Here is a 14,506-nt window from a genome sequence, read left to right as displayed (position 1 = left end):
TCAACAATGGCAAATATATACAATTCTAAAGTGGTACCACCCTTTGTATTAGATCTCATTAAAGTGCATCAACAATACTGTAACAATGTCACACAGATCAATAGAGTGAAACCAGCAATAGAGAGAGGAGAGAAAATAAGATGGTTGAGCAATAGCCAGAATACTGGCCCCTACCACTAGACACAATTCTGTGGGGAGATCCCCCCACCTGGGCAACCTGTAAAATAAAGATATAGCACAAGCCCAGTCCATATATTGTTCTGCAAGTCTTATTCCCTCCTATAATGTTTTTACCCCCCCAATGTACCTGGTGGAGTCGAGTTCTTCGAAGAGGCGTCGACAGATCCTTCTTGAGCGACCCCCTTTCAAGCGGGAGTCACGGATCGTCGAGAGGCGTCGAGAAGCGTCGAGGAACTCGGCGTTCGGCGGCGGGGAATCGACGGCCCTTCTTGAATGCCTTCCCTTTCAAGCGGGAGACACGGGGCGTCGAACGTCCGTCGAGGAACTCGGCATTCGGTGTCGGGGAATCGACGGCCCTTCTTGAATGCCTTCCCTTTCAAGCGGGAGACATGGGGCGTCGAACGTCCGACAACAAACAGGGCAGAACGGCACTGATGAGGCGGCAGCTTCGTCCGAGCGGTGCTCGTCGGCGTCAGAGCGTCGGCATCCTGCAAGGCAGAGGCGTGCGGGGAACCTCGGTGACAATAGTTCTGGACCGCAAAGATTGTGGAGACGGAGGCCCAGCAAGGGCGTCGAGCCGTTCGAGTCTTTGTGGTCTTCGGGTGGCGGGAAACCCACCGGTAGGTTTCTCCTCGGCGCGTTGGTCGTCCTGACTTTCTCCGGCAGGATAAAGCGGTCGACGGTGCGGACGAGGGAGTCCTTCGATTCAAATGTTCTTAGGCAAGGAGCGGACGGCTCCGGTCGTCGGCGGCACGGCGTCAAGTGGTTCCCACGCCTGGGCAACACAACTTCGACGGGCCTCCAGCGGTTACACAAACCTGCGAACCCTGGTCGACGGCAATGGACTTCGACGGCGGCGATGTCCGGGTGCTTCACTTCGATCTCCTCGGCGGTCCCGTCTCGGGTCGGCAGCCTTTCGAGGGTCTGACTTCCAGGGCGCTTCGGCAAAGATGGAGCGGTGCTCGATGGTCCCTCGGAGCACAGGAAGAGGGCGCCTTACCAGGTCCTCTCTCGGGTCAGTCTTCGACGATTTCGGCAGCCTTCGGATCGGTCGAAGCAAATGCAACAGCAAGTCTTCTTCTTCCAGCTGGACGTCGAGGATCAGCAGTTCCAGTTATTCTTAGAGTGGAGACTCAACTCCAGAACGCTTCTGAACGCTTCTGAACGATTACCAGTGGTGAGAAGTCCCCAGATATACTATTCTGTCTCTCATCCACACTGCTGGCACACACTCAGCAGCCAATCATACAGAAGGGCATTCATGCAGTCAGTCAGCCAATCAGGCACACAGTGCTTTCAGGCCACACTCCTCTCTTTCAGACACTCACAACAAGGAATGTGGATTGGGACTAGTACCCAGCCATTCAACACTACACACTGCATTCAGGCCAGTTTCGGGCAGGGCTGTCTCAGTCTTTGTCTCTCATGCCAGAAACCAGACAACCACAACAAGACCAGACAACCACAACAAGGAGTGTATATTGGTCACACACTCCATTCACCCAGGTCCCACCCACAGGAGGTACCCACAACATACAGTCACTGGGAAGGCTCCAGTCAGTCTAGCTGGGCCTTCACAACAACACCATATATGGAACTTCCACCCAACAGCCAGTCAGGGGGAAGGGACAGAGTCAGGGCTTCCCAGGACTTTGGGAAAACAAGGTAACAGGCAATAGAAAGCAAGAGGCCACAGGGGCCATCTTGTTTCCTATCAGGAATCAACTGATCCCAATGGCAGGGCCTGGGTATCCCAAAATGGAGGACACCCAGAGCACCTGTCAAATTCAGCATGGAGCTGCCACCAGCCCATACCCTGCTCTGTGGGCCACCCACAGGTGCCCAAAAACATACACTAGGGGCACAGGGTTGTACCCCTACCCATGGGTGCCATAAGGGTATCCCATGGGTCTGTTCACCAAACCAAAAGAGAGAGCTGCACTGCCAGGAGTCCCACATGGACTCCTGGGCAGAAAACACGACAGAACACACGATAAAAGCAGTAAAGGACCAGGATTCAGAGGCCCTGTCCCTCTGATGCATTTCCAGCATCACAATATCTAATTTCTTTCTTCACCAATTCCCTCACCAACGGGCCCATTTCCCTTCTTTTTAGGAGTGTTACCGATGCCAAATCCTGATACAGTTGGATTTTGACTCCATTCATCCTTATGTGATCAAGCAGCTGCGCTTTCCTAAGTACCCGTGCCTTTTGTGGGTAGGATGTAAGTGGCGCTAGAATGTCCCTTGGTCTCTCCCCTGGTGCACCTGTTCTTTTTGGCCCCACCCTGTGGATTCTGTCAATCCCTATGTCCGCTGAATCTTGAGCCTCGATTATGTCTCTGACTACCTCTTGCATCGAAACCTTGAGATCTTTGTCCGACACCGTTTCAGGCACAAACTTGATGCGGATGTTGGATCTGCGAGAACGGTTCTCCAGATCCTCACACTGAATTTCTAGGTTATGGGTGAGTCTAACCAGATGTTCTTGTGTTTCACTGCTTTGTTTCGCCTCCTCTTCTATGTTTTGTACTATTCTCTCCATGGTGTCTGTCCTTTCCTCCAATTTGGCCACATCTGTTTTCAACTCTTGCACCATCTGCTTCATCTCATTTCTCATCGTGGAAAATTGGTCCTGGACTGTGGACATGAACCTGTCTTGTAGCTCTGCGAACCAGGATCGCATATCATCCTTTGAGGGTGGTAGAGCACTTTGGTTTGGGGCGTTCGTGTCCGTCGTGAGCTCTTCGCCTGCCCTTTCTTTTGCGTTCGCCCCTGTATCCGAGGCCCACATCTGGAGCAGACTCGTGTCCTGCTTGTGGGATTGCGGCGTGGGCTGTGAGGTGCCCCCCTTCCACTTTGCCCGTGTCATTTTCTTTGCTTATGAGGGTCTGGTGCCCCCCGCTCTTGTGTCCTCCCCTGTTGTGGGGATTGCCCGAAGTTATGCAGGTGTTGCCGGATCCCTCCCGTGGAGCCGCGGCCCCCCTATGCCTTGTTTCCTTTATACCATGGAATGGAGATGTATTATATGTGTTCTCCTGTCCCGGGCTACGAATACCGGGGAGACGGTGGGGGGGTGCGCTGCTGCAGTCGCTCTCACCTCTGGTTCTGCTGTCCTCTGCCTCTGGTGCCCTCCGCGCCCGTCCAGCTGAGGAGCGGTGGTGCCTCCTCCTCTTCTCCTGCGTCTCCCCAGACCCACCGGGGCCCGGCGCGCCTTGTTGCTGCCGGTCTTGCTGCTTCTTCCCGCTTGCGTTGCCGGCCTGTCTGTGGGGGGGGGCCCACACCTCCCACTCGGCCGGTGCTCCGGAGCTCCTGCCGCCGCTCTGTTTCCAACGCGGCACCTCGGTGTCACGTCGTGTTCCCCTGCTCGCCAGAGCGTCTTTAACTTACTTGTCCTCCTGTGGCGGTGGGGGACAGAGCTCCCTTCCTGCTTTCGTTGCCAGCCTGTCTGTGGCGGGGGCTCACACTTCCCACTCGGCCGGTGCTCCAGAGCTCCCGCCGCCGCTCTGTTTCCCACGCGGCACCTCCGGTGGCATGCGTGTTCGTCTGCGCGCCGGAGCGGCTTTTAGTTATCCCGCTGTGGCGACGGTGGAAGAAGCTCCTCCCTGATCTCTGGGCACTCGATCTTGCGGCCGCTCTCCGGGCTGTCTCCCTTGCTGGGCTAAACTGGCCTTCCTCGGAGGGGGAGGGGCGGCGCCACTCTCGGCAGGCTGGCTCCCCAGGTGGATGCTGCTGGGTCGATCTCCGCTCGCTACCGGGTCTCCACACCTTCGGGGGTTGCTGGTGTGGTTCCGGAGCTTAAACGCTCGGAACTGCGCTGTTAATGTGCTTCTTTGTTATGGGCCCGGCGGAAGCGCGATCTATACGCGACCTCCACCGCCGGTGGCCATCTTGGAACTCGTGACTGTGTTTTTAACGGCAGCATTCATAAGCCATCATTCTGACCCAGCACCAGAGCAATATAAGCAAATGAAAATGACATTGGAGCTATGGTTGGAGTGGGTAGGAAAATGTTTTTTTTTTATTTAATGCTATGGTTTACACATAAACATTTGCATCTAATACCATGTGGAACTTTTACATACAAAAAAGTCTCCATAATAAATAATAACATTCCAAATCAATTCATTTCCAACGAGGCAATTACAACACCACTACGGGTCACTTGGGTTTTCAATAAAAACATGTTTTCTACCAGACTCCATGCATTAATGGTGGCCTGAGTAAGAACCTTAGACGACATGCTAAAAATATAAGACCAAAATTGATCCCCGCTGAGAGCCTCGGTAGAAGATACAAAGGACCTGCATCTCCTTCAATAAGTCTTCTCCAAGTGCGGGCACTGTGTAAGTACGTGTCTTTTGGACTCCAGTTCTGTGCCACAAACTCGACAGATGCCCCAGACTTAGGCATATGCATCCTCAGACCAAACATCATCAATTCAGGTAATAGGTTAAGTCTTAATTTCAAACTAAAGTACTTTAGCCTTTTATCATTGAACAATCCCAAGTAAGGAGCAGGGGATAACAATGGGAAGGATTGTTTAACATAGAGTTGCAGAGAAATGTTTCCCGCCAAGTACTCAATGTTTTGAGACTTGTCCCACTAATATGCCTTCTTTTTTAGGGCTCGTTTTGCTATCATTATATTTTCGGAGGTGTCCATTTTCCAATCAATTTCCACGTGGAACTCACTGCATGCCTGAATCATGTCTTGCATACCCTGATCTCATCCGTAGGGGGAGTTACACATCTCCCGTACCAACTGAGCTGTGTTTTACACTGGTCAGTAAGGATTTTTAATAGAAGCAAGCTTCACTTCACCTCTGAGAAGTAGCCAAAGAGAACAGGCCCAATTCCATCCAGAGGGCTTCCACCGATAAGGATTGGGGCATGCCCTGCTTACACATTGCTTTTGTGTCTACATGCCGTTTCACCCGATCGGCTGAATTAACTGAATTCAGCAGGACCCCCAACTATGTATAGTTGGAGACCACTTTGATGGTTTCCCTTTCAATTTTCCATTGGAAAGTCCCATGGACCCGTTTGTTCCCCCCTACCAAAATGTTCATTTTCGTCTTATCCCCACCATCATGCTGCCATCACCCCCCCTCAGTCAGTGACAATCAACAGTATCAAAAGCCTTTGTAAAAGCTACAAAAGGAATGTATAGGGTAGACTTCTGCTGTTGCGCATGACGCATTAGATATTGTAGGTTCAGAATGTTAATGTTGGTACTCAAGCCTTTCCAGAACCCTATTTTCTGTACCAAAAAGGATCTGCCACAGATTTACCCAGGCTTGTAGCTCCCTCAGAAGGGGTGTGCAAAATATCTTACCCTACCCAGGGAATCCAGCATGGCTAATAACCTACAATTTGCCAGATTCCCACGGTCACCTTTTTTAAAAACCAGTATGTAGATTTTTTTAAATAGGCCCCAAAGCATTATCGAACAGTGATCCGGTTCATCTCGTAGCATTAAGTCTGCGAGGCCATCAGTATGTGGGGCTCTAGATCATTTAAGTCGCATAGTCACATCTCTAACATCATCTGCACTACACTTCAATGACAAGGGCTAATATCCAGTAAAGGGCTCAGTAGGAGCTGATATTTGTCCATAAAGCTTGCCAATAAAGGATTCCCAGACGTCCTCTGCTATAGGGTTAATTTCTTTGGTGCTGTTCAAAGGTAAAAAGCGTTTGGTCAACCACCGGAAATGCTTGATGTCATAAGACTTCAATATATTAAAAATGATCTGCCAGACTGAATTTTTATATGAGGTCACCCCCTTTGTTTTGTTTTGTTTGAATGTTTCCAATCAGCTGCATACAAGAGGAGGGCGCTATAGCACCCTTTTCTTCCAGTTTTTTAAAGAGTGAATATTACAGCAAACCATTATTTTCTTCCTGCAATCGTTGCATCGTAGATCTTCAGACCTTCCCCAGATGGTATGTTCGATCTAAACAGAATTTTACTGGGGCAGCTCAGAATACGATATGCATACGATGAGATTTCCGTTGCATTCTCTGTCATCAAACAGAACTCCAGTACCTCAGATATTCTATACAAGATCAGCATTTTATTTACACTAAGGACTCTATTCTGGGTCCAGGTAACCCTACTTCCCTGAGAATTGGTCTGGCACAAGCCCTCCAAGCAGTCTTGTGGCTGTGTCTGCAACCCAAGAAGCTGTAATTGCATGATTTTGTGATGGCTAAACTCAGTCCAAATCTGATTAAAGGACCCAATGGAATACTTCATAATACCCCCTTAAAAGATGCAATCCAATATCGAGGTGACCGCCCCATTTGACCATGTCCAAAAGTTGTTGGGTTTTTCCGTATCACAAGTAAAGCCACATGCATACAGAAATTCAACCATCTACTTCCTTGATTTTGTGGTCCAAAGACACTCACAGATGGGAGTCCCACCGGGGAAGCCTCCCTATTGAATTTGGGGAATTCAAAGACCAGTCTGCCAAAACCCCAAATAGAAATACAATTATCACCTCTGTAGCAATGCCCCCCGAGGGTCACAGAGGTTAATTTATTTTCAGGAGCTCAATTCTACCATTAATTCACAGTCACATCAAGTGGACCACCAATGCACACTCCAAGGAATTTCCCTCATCACATTCAGTTGCTCAGTAAATATTCTTCATGCCCAGGATTAGTCCCCCACTAGGCCTTCCCACCCAACGTTTAGTAGCCAGCACACAAACCCACCCAGAGTGAAGGAGGAACACAACCATGTTTCTTTGAGTTTCTTTGAGCAGGAACACGTCAAACTCTTCGAATTTAGTCGAGCCTGCTTTCACATATAGGAAATGTGAGCGCACCCGGGTGTTCCAACTCATAATATGGAGGGATCTGTGCGTGACCCTCTTTTGATTTCAATGTTTCCCCTTTATTATAGGTTGGAAGGGACGCCATATCCACTCCCCTGTTATCAGGGGAGTACGGGGACCCTCTGGGCAGTGAAGTCACTCTTTTCAAGATCACTCATGTAGTCCACCCCTTCACCCCACAAAATCTTGCTATTCGGTAGAGCTCTGACTTTGGCAATATAGGGAGTTCTTACTTCTAGCAGAAAGCCCATTTTCAGAAACCTGGATGACAATGCCATTATAAAATCTACTGTCATTTTATTACATAAGTGCATAAGAGGTGGGGCAATACAAGTAGAGACTGACTAAGAGCCTCGCCCCCTAAGGCAGACTGAGCATTGGGCCTGGGCGGTTCATGTCCCGATTGTGTTGTGATCACTTGTGTCGGGATTCATTCACAACACGAACAGGAAGGATATGCACCGCCCAGGCGTACATGCTACAGTCAATGCGACACACCAGGTCCTAGCAGAGAGAGAGAAAAGTGAAAAAAAGATGCTGCAACACACCACACACAGATGAAGAAAGACAAGGCAGAGTGCACCAATCTAAATTAACCAAAAGTGGATGGAACGAAAGCACCAGCAGTAAACCCAGGATGCAGCACCTTGACTGATAAGGACGGAATGATGTTGAGTACATAACCTTATTGCACCGGCTGTCTCATCAGAGCCACTGAACCATCAGATCCTCCTAGACCCAGGATGAGTACCAAGATTTACAGTATGAAGGAAGTAATGCCCTGAGGAAGACAAAGCCCTCGTAGAAACTAGCGCTGGCTCAGGTCTAGAGACAAGTTCCTACCTAACTCAGCCAACACTATTGTAAAGGCTTTAGCTAGTAGGCACTTTATACTTGATAGAGGAATCAGCACTTAATGATTACTACAAGGACGATTAGGAGGTAAATATGACTATTAACTGCAAGATCAAAAGGTTCCACTGCAGCACCTTGCGATCTGCAGAAAACAGGTTATTGCAAAGACATGCGACTGGACTTGCACACAATTCTAGAGTACAAGCACTCGGAAGTGGGTATGGTGGCAGAATAAGAAGGATAAATTAAATAGTATCCAACCCAAAACTTTTGTGTATTTTTAACTTTTGTATTGATGTTTTTTGTATAAAGTTTAGTATCAATTTAATATTTACAGCAAATGAGATGGAATTAATTATGTTTAGTAAGAATGACATGGTAACAGGTATATGGATATATAGGTACTATTTTTATGAATTAAATCTTTTGATTATATATTAAGACCATTACAGGTTTTGGTGACAGGTTCTTAGTAGTGAACCAGCCACAAGGAACTTCCACGTAGGCATTAATAACCTACTCACAGGTATGCAGAATATTGAAGTTATTTCTTCTATATAAATTCAACAAAGAAAGTTATACATACACTGAATTAGTATGGTTTATCGAGTGATATCCCTGCCATTGTATGGTTTTATAGGGACTCCCTGAGTTTTATGTTGAAAATACGGCCTTGGATATTGCAGGAGCGATTCTTCATTGAAGGGAAGACCTGCACAGGGAATACCTTTTTGAGTGAACTTGTGTTACTTCAGTACTTGTGCACAGGTATGTGGGTAATGTGCAGGAGTTGTAACTTTTTATAGCTTTCACTGAGTGAGGGAGTATCTGGCAGTGTGGTTTGGCATTTTGCAGCCCTACCTGATTGATTAGCATCTTTTGGAGACCATGTCTCTGAGTTAGTCTTGAGCTCTGTGTGTTTCCTTAACAGTGCTTATGTTTACTAATGCATGTTTTATTATTACATTTTTGTGTGCTGATAACTCTTCATGTTACACACTCTTCTTGGATTCTATTAGGAACTTGGCAAGGTTTATTCCCTACAGATGGGACTTGTTCCCAAAACGCATTGGGTTAAGAATGTAACCTTGCACTTAGCTGTTAAATAGGAGTTTGATTGACCGCTTTATTGTTTTTTTGCGCTTGTTTGCTTTTTTACACTGTGGGCCTCATTACGAGTGCAGCGGAAACCGTGCCGGAAAAACCAGCAGGTAGCTGCCAGACCCATAATGTTTTACCAGAGCCTGACTTGCTGGAATAACTGGGGCATTACAGCCCCGGCGGTCGGGTAAGTCAGGCGCCGGTAAAATGTTGATCCCCATTCCCGTGGAGTTCTATGGGGACCATGGAAGCACTGGCACCGTGCCAGTGCTTCCGTGAAAGTCTGCTGAGGGGTGCTGTTCCGCCCGGCAGGGTCAGACATTGTGGGCGAAATGGCACCCGCCATCAGACTTGTAGTTTACTGGTCCAGAAAGCTTACCAGCACTGTTGATTCCGGACCGGCAAACTTGTAATGAGGCCCTGTGTGCATTTTTCACATGCTTTTACTTTTAAATTGCTTTGCATATTGAAGATTTATGGGAATTTCTGTATGTTTGTTAAAATCTGCCTTTAATTAATTGATTTTTGCTCTAAATATCACCATTTAACTGGCTCTGCCATAAATATTTTTTTAATCTTAACCAAATATGTGAGGCCAAATCTTTTTGATTTTGCTTCATTTGGTGTGCATTTGAGTTCTGGACGGCTGTCGTTCAGACATTTCCTATGTCTTTGTGTTTGGAAATCCATATGACAATAATTGGAAAAAGTTCTATCAAGAGTTGTGGGAGAAACATGGATTTGAGTCTGAAATTGTCCAGAGCCACCCCGTCACATGTGTAAAATATGTTGGACTTATCAAAGAAGGGGGGATATTTTCTGGAAGTGTAAACCGATTCCACCAACCAATGGGGAGATTCCACCAATCAAAAATCATGATGGCAAATGGCCCTCTGTAGGAAAATGTAGCCTTTTTTAAAAACCACAGAAAATGGGGAGAGCTCTGGGAATTCTACAGGTTTGTAGGTTGAGTACCCTAGCTCGAATGCATGTGTGCTGTAGTGGGATAATACCTTGAGAGGTGGGAGAGGCCATAGGCCCTGTCCTAAAGGAAGCCTGAAGAAGACTTTACCTGGAGAAGACCCGATTCCTTGGCACAGTTTGAAGCAGACGCTGGTGGACCTAGTTGGATGGAGAGAATTGCCTAGAAGGTGTGAGGGGCCATGCTTCTTCTGTGCCATTTAAATAGAAATCAAGAAGTGACTATAAAAGCCCCAATGCAATTCAAAATGTGTCCATAAGAACCCTATATCACTAACTTCCTGGAAAGGGTGGAACGGGTAGAGGAGTCAGTGGTGGGATTGTTTTCAAATAGCATTGTCAGAGAATATCACACAGTGAGCCTCATTACGACCCTGGCGGTAGGGGTTTAACGGTCCCGGTGGAGCTGCTGACGGCGTTAACCCCTACCGCCTCATTACGAGGTCTGCTGGTAAAATTAGGCGTCCTTAGCGGGTCCCGCGAGCAGGCCAGGATGCTAAAAATGGGCCTGTCATTAAAGGGCCCGTTGTCAGCATCCTCCCCATTCCCATTGAGCCCTATGGGGACTCAAATGGGAATGGGGATGTACGGGGTCTGGGTTCCCTGAATGGGGAAATACCGGGCCCTCCAAGGTCGGAATGGCCCGGTATTTCCCCATTCAAGGAACTCGGACCCGGTACCCGGTATGGGGGTAGCCATGCCGCTTTTAGCTTTTAGCGGCATGGCTACCTCCATAGTCGTAATGAGGCCCAGTGTCTTTTAACTATAGCTAATTGATTTCAATTGAATAGAATGCTGTATCAATTGTATATGTGAAATGCACCATGATGCATCACTATATTGAAACCCAAGTGAGAACTTGTTTAAACTTAAACCTACAATCAGTCCTGCACAGAGTGTGCAGTGTCTTTTAACCGTAAACAAGCAAATTCAACCCTGTGTTTTCACAGGTGTGCTTAGAAGCCACAAACCCACAAAAATGTTTTGACTTTTGCTAGAATCCGGGGAAAGGGGTGGGGTGTCCAAATGTTATCTAGCCAGTAATGTCCGCAGGGTCCTAACAGGTAACCATGCAAAACTTGTTGCAGATTGGTGAAAGAGTGTGGAATTGCATAGGGAACAATGCTTCGCGCCACAAACCCACACACAGCTTTTGACATTATATATATATATATATATAAAAAAAGAGGGTTGGTAAAATGCCTTTCTGTCCCTAAAGCTAAGAGGGGTTCCTCTGCCTCAAAGAAAACTAATGAAAACGTCAGGATGTCAAACAAATAGCCACTGTCATGTCCAAAAACCCTACTACTGACGCTAACACTCTTAACCTGAATCTAATGTGGAAGGATATTATCTTAACTGAGGAAATAATGTAAAAGTTATTTGCCAACAAAAAGTTCTAAATGCCTCTGGTGGTTTTAAGAAATAAGCAAATGTTCTCCCCTAAAGAAGCAATGTTGTAATATCCAAGGAATGGCTCCTTTCCCCTGGATTCCGTCTTCATCCACTTAACCAACTAGGAGGTTGTCTCCTTATTATGTGGTTTTCTTACAACAGCACAACCAAAAGTTCCATGTGCCAGGTGAAGTAATTCCCTCTTCCAGGCTTCTTCTTAGTCTTTCCAAGAGTCCAAAATAATATTTTGTTAGCCAAGGGACTGGTCTTCCTATTCCTGGCCCCTTTTAAGCTTTCACAATATTGTACCATAAAACTCTTTATCATGCTGGGTCCCAGACGCTGTATTCTCTGTGAAAATGTTCACCTCAGCCTTTGGGTCCCATAAGTGTGTGTGTGTGTCACAGACTCACCATGGAGTAGTGTGCTATCTTGGTTTACTCTCCTGCCAAGCATATACATCTTATCTCTTTATCTCCTTTGCTCTCAAATGGGTGCAGGTCCCAGACTCGCAGTTCTGAATCCTGACAGCTTGGTTTGTTCTCCTGCCAAGAGTACGGTTCTATCTCTCTTGAGCTACGGGTCCTAGGCACTCTTATTCTCTTGGTTTCATATGGGTGTGGGCCCCAGACTTGCAGTTCTGAATTGTGACAGCTTGGTTCACTCCCCTGCCAAGTGTAGGATTCTCTTTCTCTTATTCTCGGGGTCCCAGACCCTCTTATTCTCTTGCTTTCATATGGGTGTGGGTCCCAGACTCTCAGTTCTGAATTGTGACAGCTTGGTTTACTCCCCTGCCAAGTGTAGGATTCTCTTTCTCTTGTTCTCGGGGTCCCAGACCCTCTTATTCTCTTGCTTTCATATGGGTGCGGGTCCCAGACTCGCAGTTCTGAATTGTGACAGCTTGGTTCACTCTCCTGCCAATTGTAGGATTCTGTCTCTTTTAATATCGGTGTCCCAGACCCTCTTATTCTGCTATCCTCATAAGGGTGCAGGTGCCAGACTCGCAGTATCTTCTCAGGGTCCCAGACCCTCTCATCCTGGCTTCTCCAGACCTCTATTCCCTCTCGACTTGCCCGCATACCTTCGTGCTTGGTTCACATCCTTCAAGCAGCAGGACGTCTGTGCAAGGCTCCAGCAGCATTCAGGCACTTTGTTTCGTCAGACTCGGCTCCGTGGAGCTCTTCACTTCTCCCGGAACGCCTTTTCTTTAGCTGGCAGCTCCCAATATCCTGGAACGCCTGGAGGGTTGTTTGGGCTATGGCACACGTAGTCCTTATGTCTTGGACTACGCTCGGTCCTTCTCCCTTCTCCGTGCATGGAGTTCAGCTCTCCCATCTTCAAGCTGGTGCTATCTCTCTCACCTGGTTTCTCTGGTCGATTTTGAATGAATTTTTCCCAATCAGGTTCAGCGGGAGACTCGACCGCTCAGCACAGTTCTCGGGGTCAATCTTCACACTCCTAGCCGTCTTTTTTGTCCCAGTACTTCTATTACAAATAAATGGAAGGCAAGTTGGATTCTCTCGTGTGTTAGTTATTTTCTTAGAATATGGTTGGCTTGTTATACAACATAAGATATTAGCACTGTTTGTAAAAAGGGAAGGAAGGTTTGTCTTCGGCAAAGAGGAAGGGGGTGAAAAAGCAGAAATATACTCTGTTCTCTGCAAATGGTCGTCCCTAATCCCATAAGGGGCTTCCTCTCCCATTTGATCCTCCCCCTGTGCACCACCCCCAGGGTGACTACTGTACTCTGGACGCACTGGCCTGGCCCCATTGGAAAGTTCTCCCCCTTAGGGAGAAGGGACGACATTCACAGATTCATCACAGATAGTAACACTTGTTATCATTGCAGAAAAGAAAGTGAATTGAACTGTTTATGATTTAAGTAAAAAGTTGAAAACAATGGCCAACAAGCAGCAATGCTCAAATGGAACTGAATATTATTGCAGAGAAATAGCTGTATAGGTACATATATATATATATAGATTTGATTTTGCATGATTGCTTGCATTCTATACATTGGCGAGATCTTTACAGGCAGGTAGATTGTTTCTCTTTTTGTAGATTAGCCACCTGTGATTGTATAACATTGTTGGTGATTTACTCTGCATAAAGTTAGGGAACAACCTTTGCTTTTGATTTCTTCATTTAGATAAAATAGAAGCTTTAACTTCAAGTACAGCATGTTTCTTGTCCCAGAATTGTGGGGTGGGATGGGATTGTTGAATTGTGGGTATCAGGTTAGGGGTGACACCTTAGCAGAATTAAACATTTTATTGAGTATTCAACAGTGTCTTTGGTTGACTTATCAGTGGTTCTAACAGAATGTCCCCCTAAGGTATTTGAGGAACCTGATGCACACTTGTGCGAGTTCCTTTGAGGTCTAAATCAGTGGCCTATTGGCCACCATAAAATGGTACCCTACTACATCCGTTGGCATGTGTTCGCTGCTGTAAACACACTAGTACTATTTCAAATGAAATGGCACATTTGTTGACACTTTTGGCAGGTAAGCAAATACTTAATAAACATGGAATATGTACTATGCATATGACCTGCAGGGCATGTCTGATGTGCATTAGAGAGCAGTGTGAGGATGTTTGCACCTCACACAACCACACACACACACACACACACACTAATTTGCCCATTCATCATGCTGTGGAATTTCTAGAGCAGACTGTATTATTTGCTGCCATGTGTATGATCTCCATTTTCCACAGTGATAATAATAGAGCAACATCGGTTACATATGAGCGCAATACAAATGCCAATTAACTTAACATATCCTCTTACCTTTTTCTAGAGCTCCTTTTCCCGCATTCTGCCCTTTGTTATTCTGAACATCTTCTCCCTTCTCCTGCGTGTCTTCATTCTCTGGTGCTTCCAATGCACCTTTTGTGACGGGCTGAGTTTCCTCACTATCTATATTAGCTTCATCCTTTTTCTGGAACATTCAATAACAGTGTATATATATATCATGCCAATGTTTTGAACATTTTCCCAATTTCAAAATAACAATTTAATGTATACGGTTTCAAAGCACACCAGCTATTTCATGTCACACATAACCTTATAATATTATCTACACAGATTGCCAGTGATTATATTGCCCAGCCTTACTGCAATCATGAGATCTGGAAATTATATC

The 14,506-nt window shown here is 46.6% G+C and overlaps 1 protein-coding gene across 3 annotated transcripts in view; it reads right to left on the bottom strand.

Annotated features, from left to right (window-relative positions):
- CLGN (calmegin) overlaps positions 1-14,506 on the bottom strand; it is a 510,795-nt gene that overhangs the window by 146,978 nt on the left and 349,311 nt on the right. For all 3 annotated transcript variants that reach the window (XM_069630884.1, XM_069630885.1, XM_069630886.1), the window contains one exon: positions 14,152-14,302. In XM_069630884.1, coding sequence (XP_069486985.1) covers positions 14,152-14,302 — 151 coding nt within the window. The remainder of the gene's footprint in view (positions 1-14,151; positions 14,303-14,506) is intronic.

The sequence above is a fragment of the Ambystoma mexicanum genome, chromosome 6q (assembly GCF_040938575.1).
Source record: "Ambystoma mexicanum isolate Mex_15411 chromosome 6q, UKY_AmexF1_1, whole genome shotgun sequence".
NCBI lineage: Eukaryota > Metazoa > Chordata > Amphibia > Caudata > Ambystomatidae > Ambystoma > Ambystoma mexicanum.
This window is presented reverse-complemented; position numbering and strand designations above follow the sequence as displayed.